The sequence below is a fragment of the Sinocyclocheilus grahami genome, unplaced genomic scaffold, assembly GCF_001515645.1.
Source record: "Sinocyclocheilus grahami isolate Dianchi unplaced genomic scaffold, SAMN03320097.WGS_v1.1 scaffold312.1, whole genome shotgun sequence".
Taxonomy (NCBI): domain Eukaryota; kingdom Metazoa; phylum Chordata; class Actinopteri; order Cypriniformes; family Cyprinidae; genus Sinocyclocheilus; species Sinocyclocheilus grahami.
The window spans coordinates 370,634-378,151 of NW_015505491.1; the positions used below are offsets into that span (position 1 = coordinate 370,634).

Below are 7,518 nucleotides of genomic sequence, written 5' to 3' on the forward strand. Positions count from 1 at the left end.
TTGTCCCAAACGTCTTCCATTTAAGGATTATGGAGGCCACTGTGCTCTTAGGAACCTTAAGTGCAGCAGCATTTTTTTTGTAACCTTGGCCAGATCTGTGCCTTGCCCCAATTTTGTCTCTGAGCTCTTCAGGCAGTTCTTTTGACCTCATGATTCTCATTTGCTCTGCCATGCACTGTGAGCTGTAAGGTCTTATATAGACAGGGGTGTGGGTTTCCTAATCAAGTCCAATCAGTATAATCAAACACAGCTGGACTCAAATGAAGGTGTAGAACCATCTCAAGGATGATCAGAAGAAATGGACAGCACCTGAGTTAAATATATGAGTGTCACAGCAAAGGGTCTGAATACTTAGGACCATGTGATATTTCAGTTTTTCTTTTTTAATAAATCTGTCAATATGGGGTGCTGTGTGTACATTAATGAGGAAAAAAATTAACTTAAATGATTTTAGCAAATGGCTGCAATATAACAAAGAGTGAAAAATTTAAGGGGGTCTGAATACTTTCCATACCCACTGTATATTGATTTAAAATAATTGTATTCCTAAATTACATATGTATTTGTCTGTTTTTGGTTTCAGAAGTCCGCCTCTCAAGTCCAGGCTTTCTCATCCTCTTCCTCGGATCAGGATGAACGACACTTACGCGGTCGTCAACAAGTCCAAACTACAGCCTCCTTCTTCTGCCCCTTGTTCCATCACTGTCCATCACTATGACAATGCTGCTTTAGAGAAAAGCAAGAACAATGCTGTCTATAGTTCAGTCAAGCCTAAAAGCAGGCCCATGTCAGTCCTGCCCTCTCCCACCTCACCGGGTTACGACAGATCAACGACAGCCAATCAGAGAGGAGGACTGCCACCCAAAAATGAGGGTTATGATCTATTGCCAGGTAAAGGACTTTTGATTGGCTTCTATTTTTTTTAATTCTTTGTTTTTAAATGGGCGATGATACAACAAGTTAAAAATTCAGTAGCCAGGAAATAACCACTTAGCAACCACCCTGATCCAGTGTTGGTGTAGTATTATTTATTTACTATTGTAGTATTTATTAATATTTCGAATTGGCTTGTATTTAAAATTTTCTGTTTTTATTGTAATTTTAGTTACAAAGTCAGTTACATAAAAACATAGATTGGTCTAATTTGAACTTTGCTGAACTGAAAATAAAAGCAGACAAAAAATGCAAACTCATGACTTCAGCTGCGCGTCTTAGTCAAGGGGGAACTTGCTTGTTTTATGAGAGTTAAGTTCTGGAAACTTCTGCTTGCTGCTTTCACTGTCCTCTCATGACTCGGTTCTGTTCACGTTCTTCTCTTTCATGTGATCAGCAGGGTATTCAGAGCCCTCTCGTTTGGTGTTTATCTGTTAAAAGTCAGTTATTTGATGCTTGTATTTCCATATCTCTGAGGGAATTAAAATTCTCTTTTTGTTTTATCCTCTTTTGAACTTTTAAAGTGTCGGCAGAGTCCTAACATGGTGAAGTGTGTAATTTTTCTAATGCCACTGGGGTGCCACCAAATAGAAATAGGCAGTAGCATACTGAATAGTAAGCTAGATTTCCTTTTCGAACATTGCCAGTGTTTTCAAGCTGGTATCATAAACTTTCCTCCGTCTGCTATTGGTCAACCAACAGATAGTCCCGCCTCCAAATTCACGCCATTTATTGAGGTACAATGTTAGATGTTTTATACAGCGCAACAATGTGTGCGCACCCGTTACATACCAATGAGAGGCTTAATGTATGCATTTTAATATTTAAATAAGATCAGAAAAATATTTTAAAATCCTAAACAAAATCATCAAAAATAATAATTTGTCATTTTCCATACTTGGATGTAACTGGAACAATACTATACATACAATATAAGAAAATATATTACACATTTTTAATGATTAATCATTTTTAATTGTAATCATTTTATTTTTTTCTCAGGGCAGTTGAGGGCCATGAATAGAGATTCACAGGTAAATGTTCTCTTGGTAATAAGATGTTTGCAGTCATTTTTGCTTGGCAGATGGGTCCATTTGGTTTTCATGTTAGCATATTAGTTGTTAAATGAAAGTGCTAAGTACATATTAATCTTATATGATGCACGTATATGCAGTTATTGGCCTGTAATTCGTGTCTGCTCACTTGTAGATGTGCCATATTACTTTCTTGTTTGTGTTTCACATCACATTCACATTCATCCTCTTCCTGTGATATGAGGCTTCTCGTTGAGATCACACTCACAAGTAAACAAGTTTTAGCACACACTTACAGGCAGGCAGTACATTTAGTAAAAATAACCTGACAGATTGAATATTTCCTGTGAATATGATGCTAATGTGTATTTGACTGATGATCACGGTCTTTTTAACCCTGATAGTGACAGATTACGATCTGCAAAGAATATCATTAAAACTAATGAAATGTGTTTTCCTCAGCCACACAGCTCTCTTTCACGATCCCCAAGTGCAAGTAAGTGCGCCGTTATGTGTTTTATTTACTATGATCTGGAAAAAGATTTTTCTGTGTGAATTTACACATTATTTATCAGTATCATTGATTTTTAATAAAATAAAAAGAACGTGTTTAAATGATTCATTCCACAAAAGATAAATTATTAAATGCTTATGCTAAATGGGGGTTATTTTACTATAATTATGATTTATAAACCATTAACTGAGAGTTTACATGGACTATTTGTACTTTAAAAAAAGGATTGCTCACACCCCAGGCATTTTCAAATGTTCTAGTGAAGACAAAAAGAATATTAAAAAAAAGTTTCATAGCTCATTTCATTTCATTATATTTTGTTATTATAAGCTGTTTATTATTATATTTATGTTTTTCTGCAATTTCTTGCCTAAAATGCATTATTTTTTAATTTTAATATATTTTTGCAAAATGCAAGACAAGCTCCATAAATATGAAAGTCTAACCTAGAGTTATATAATTGTGCTCAAAAACTTAAAAAAGAAATCTATCATGAATAAAACTGTTAACAGAAATCTCACCTCGACTCCTATGGTTGAAAGCCTTATAGGTTTATGTAAATTTTAACCCATAGAGCTGATGATGAGTGACTTTATATTATGTCCATAACCCACTTATGAGTGCACTCAAATACAGTCCATAAAGAAAAACGTGTGTTGTTAGTGATGTAGGAGTCGCTTCAGTTCCCCGGAGGCTCCTTATCGACCAAATGAGTGTGAAACACTATCTAGCAGTAAACAGGAAGATCAGTGCTGGTTTCACTCTCATACTCAGAGTTTGGTTTTTAAGTTGTTAAACGCTGTTAAACATGTTTTCACAGCTGAGAGCCAATCTTTTACAGATGATGATTATGAATATGTGTCTAGCGTTGTCAAGGACACCAGCAGCCCATTTGCCCGGGGCGGCCTGGGTGAGTAACGCCATATGCACACTAAATCTTAATTCTGTACACAACAAGTGTACTGAGCAGATAAACATTTAGGTTTGGATGGGTTTTTGACGAGACTTTGGACAAAACTGCATGCTATCACACTTTCTAGTTTGTCTAAAAGTTGAAAGGCTGCCTAAATCTTTCGGCGCACATGTGAATTGCTAACTTGTCATTTAGTAAATAAAAAGAAATAAACTGCTGCCTTACAAGAGAGAATTTTTTTTTAGACCACACACACTTACAACCACAAAGAAGTGGCAGCTGTGTGGTTTCTAGGCCTCAACAGTGTCTACTATTGCTCATATTTAGGGTTAGAGGTTTAAACAGACCTCTAATCTTCAGTATTCGAGCATTTGTTTGTCTTTTCAAACCTGCATGGCTTTCTTTGTTCTGTGGAACAAAAATTATGCCACTTTGAAACGTAATTTTTTTTTAGTCGCAATATCTAAATCTTTGTTCCATAGAATAAAGAAAGTCTTTATTTTGAATCATGTGAGGATGAGTTAATAATTACAGAATGTGTATTTTTGAATAATAACACCTGGCAACACACAAAAAACACTCAGAACATCATTGCAATCACATAGAAATGCCAGGTTCTGAAGAATGCAACATCATTCTTGAAAAATTTTGTATAAAAAAGGCGGACATGTACACTACCGTTCAAAAGTTTGGGATCAGTAAGATTTTTTATATTTTTTTTACCCAAGTTTCTTGTGCTCATCAAATACAGAAAAAAACCCTGTTATTTTGTGAAATATTATTGCAATTTAAAATAACAGTGTCTATTTTTTTATATACTTTAAAATATAATTTATTCCTGTGATGCAAAGCTGAATTTTCAGCATCATTACTCCAGTCTTCAGTGTCTCATGATCCTTCAGAAATCATTCTAATATGCTGATTTATTATCAGTGCTGGAAACTGTTGTGCTGCTTCATGTTTTTTGGAACCTTGGAACCTCCTCTTTAGATTCTTTTATGAATATAAAATAAAAAGAACGCATTTATGTATTACAATATACACTACCGTTCAAAAGTTTGGAGTGAGTACATTTTTTTTTTCTTTCTTTTTTTGAAAGTAATGAATACGAAAAAAACCTGTTATTTTGTGAAATATTATTGCAATTTAAAATAACAGTGTCTATTTTTTTTATATACTTTAAAATATAATTTATTCCTGTGATGCAAAGCTGAATTTTCAGCATCATTACTCCAGTCTTCAGTGTCTCATGATCCTTCAGAAATCATTCTAATATGCTGATTTATTATCAGTGCTGGAAACTGTTGTGCTGCTTCATGTTTTTTGGAACCTTGGAACCTCCTCTTTGGATTCTTTTATGAATATAAAATAAAAAGAACGCATTTATGTATTACAATATACACTACCGTTCAAAAGTTTGGAGTGAGTACATTTTTTTTTTCTTTCTTTTTTTGAAAGTAATGAATACTTTTATTCAGCAAGGATGTGTTAAATGGATAAAAAGTGATAGTAAAGACTCTAGTCTGTAGTAAAGATTTTAATTTGAAATAAATGCTGTTCTTTTTAACATTTTATTCATAAAAGAATCCAGAGAAAAGTATCACAGTTTCCAAAAAAAAAAAAAACATGAAGCAGCACAACTGTTTCCAGCACTGATGTTTTTTGGAACCTTGGAACCTCCTCTTTAGATTCTTTTATGAATATAAAATAAAAAGAACGCATTTATGTATTACAATATACACTACCGTTCAAAAGTTTGGAGTGAGTACATTTTTTTTTTTCTTTCTTTTTTTGAAAGTAATGAATACTTTTATTCAGCAAGGATGTGTTAAATGGATAAAAAGTGATAGTAAAGACTCTAGTCTGTAGTAAAGATTTTAATTTGAAATAAATGCTGTTCTTTTTAACATTTTATTCATAAAAGAATCCAGAGAAAAGTATCACAGTTTCCAAAAAAAAAAAAAACATGAAGCAGCACAACTGTTTCCAGCACTGATAATAAATCAGCATATTAGAATGATTTCTGAAGGATCATGTGACACTGAAGACTGGAGTAATGATGCTGAAAATTCACAACAATAAATTATATTTTAAAGTATATTAAAACAGAAAACCAATATTAGAAATTGAAATAATATCTCACAATATTACAGTTTTTTTTCTGTATTTTTGATCAAATAAATACAGCCTTGATGAGCACAAGCACTCGTTTATGCAATCCTGATCCATATTAATTCATTTTGACCTGTGCTCTGTTATCTTGCGTTTCTCAATGCGCCTGGTGATTTTAAACATTGTCTGTGTTTGTCTTCAGGTTTCAACTGTCGCATAAAGAAACCCAAAGGCCCTCGAGATCCACCAGCCGAATGGAGTCGTGCAGAAAGATGAAACTACAGCAGGTTTTATAAAAACTGAACTCAACCTAGTGTAGCCCGTTTCAGTAGATGCACAGCTGTTTTTACACTGGGTAATAAGCATTATTTATTTCCTTTACTGGTAGTTTTGTTTGTATTACTGTTTTAAATACTGAAGAAATGTCTGATAATGTACAGTGTAGTGTAGTTAATTGGTGTATTTGTGTGGCAAAATAGAAATTGCCAGTAATATTGAAAATTTTTCAGTGCACGCTGATGCAATAATGCATGTGATTTAAAGGGGTCGTTTAATGTTTTTGTAATTACGCCAATTTCAATTAATAGATGTTGTTTACCGTGTAAATGTGAGTTGTGATCTGTTCTAATACATTCATCTGACACCAGTAAGTTGCTGTTTAGTTTCAGTACATGTTTATTTTGGACTTTTCAATGTTTTTATACTACATTAAAATGTTTTATTTCAAACCATCAGGGAAAGTATGATTTCTCATGATAGGAGCCCTTGCTTTAACTCAAAATCTGGAGTGTGGTTGTTGTGATATGATGTGTTTGTCGATAGAGGGCAGTGTTGAGGTGTGGTTTCTCTTTGTGTTGCTCCTCAGAAAGACAGGTCACTCGGGTCAGGTCATTTACAGACAACATAACATGTGCATAATTATTAATGCCGCATCTCATCTATGAATTTGGCTTTTTGATATTTAACCATAAGAACATTTTATTACATGACTTTGTGTGCTGTTTAAGCGTTCGGTTCTAAATCCAGTGTGGACTATCTGTTCAATCTTAGCGCTCATTCCGGTGATAAAACCATAAGACTTGCCCTCTAAACTCCAGTGCGATTTTATTTCCCTCCTGAAAATCAATGGAATCTTAAGTTGCGCTTAAAGCAGGGAGCACGTTTTCCCAGATGCTCGGCCTGTTGGCAGCGCTCCTGGATGCGTGTTTTTGATGATGAATCATTCTTGCAGAATGGTATTACAGCAATATCATGCAGAAATGCTGTGAGATGCTCTCTGCTGCTCTTTACACCATATCAAACATGCATCGCCTGTTTAAGACTGACTGCTTTAATGTGGCTGAGGCATAAAGACTTGAAGTCTCATGATGATAGAAGGTCTGATGACTTCTTGTAAAAACGGAAAGTTCTGGTCCTGGATGATGATTGGTCAACATAGCATTCCAGCTCTGCTAAAATATGTGATGTAGGTTGAATTTGTATGAAATTTGTAACAACTTTAAAGGGTGTGATGGGAAGGAGATGCTACTTGGAAAGTCTTTTTTGTAAAAAAAAAATTTCACAACAGTTATGAATATAAGCATGAATTTTGTGTAACTTAGTTTAATATATCATAATATTTTCAATAGTAATCATATAATCATATATTAATAATAGTAGTAATGTTTCTTTTTTGTTTGTTTATATATATACAGTATATATACACACACACACGCACACACTACCAGTCAAAAGTTTTTGAACAGTAAGATTTTTTAGTTTTTTTTAAAGAAGTCTCTTCTGCTCACCAAGCCTGCATTTATTTGATCCAAAGAACAGCAAAAACGGTAACATTTTAAAATATTTTTACAATTTAAAATAACTGTTTTTATATATACATATATATAATACACACACACACACACATATATATATATATATATAGAATTGTTGACATTTTTGCAGATTTATTAAAAAAGAAAACCTGAAATATCACATGGTCCTAAGTATTCAGACCCTTTGCTCAGTATTTA

At 33.7% G+C, this 7,518-nt stretch overlaps 1 protein-coding gene and 1 long non-coding RNA gene across 3 annotated transcripts in view; both read left to right on the forward strand.

Moving 5' to 3' along the window:
• Positions 1 to 6,207, forward strand: part of LOC107601761 (tyrosine-protein phosphatase non-receptor type 18-like) — a 23,071-nt gene extending 16,864 nt beyond the window's left edge. The window contains exons 13-17 of one of the 2 annotated variants that reach the window (XM_016294049.1): positions 584 to 891; positions 1,936 to 1,967; positions 2,430 to 2,463; positions 3,302 to 3,391; positions 5,709 to 6,207. In XM_016294049.1, the coding sequence (XP_016149535.1) occupies positions 584 to 891; positions 1,936 to 1,967; positions 2,430 to 2,463; positions 3,302 to 3,391; positions 5,709 to 5,782 (538 nt within the window). In that variant the 3' untranslated portion in view covers positions 5,783 to 6,207. The remainder of the gene's footprint in view (positions 1 to 583; positions 892 to 1,935; positions 1,968 to 2,429; positions 2,464 to 3,301; positions 3,392 to 5,708) is intronic. The other variant, XM_016294051.1, reaches the window with a different exon arrangement.
• Positions 6,208 to 6,280: 73 nt separating this feature from the next.
• LOC107601754 (uncharacterized) overlaps positions 6,281 to 7,518 on the forward strand; it is a 21,043-nt gene continuing 19,805 nt past the window's right edge. The window contains exon 1 of the long non-coding RNA XR_001610974.1: positions 6,281 to 6,393. This is a non-coding gene — a long non-coding RNA (uncharacterized lncRNA). The remainder of the gene's footprint in view (positions 6,394 to 7,518) is intronic.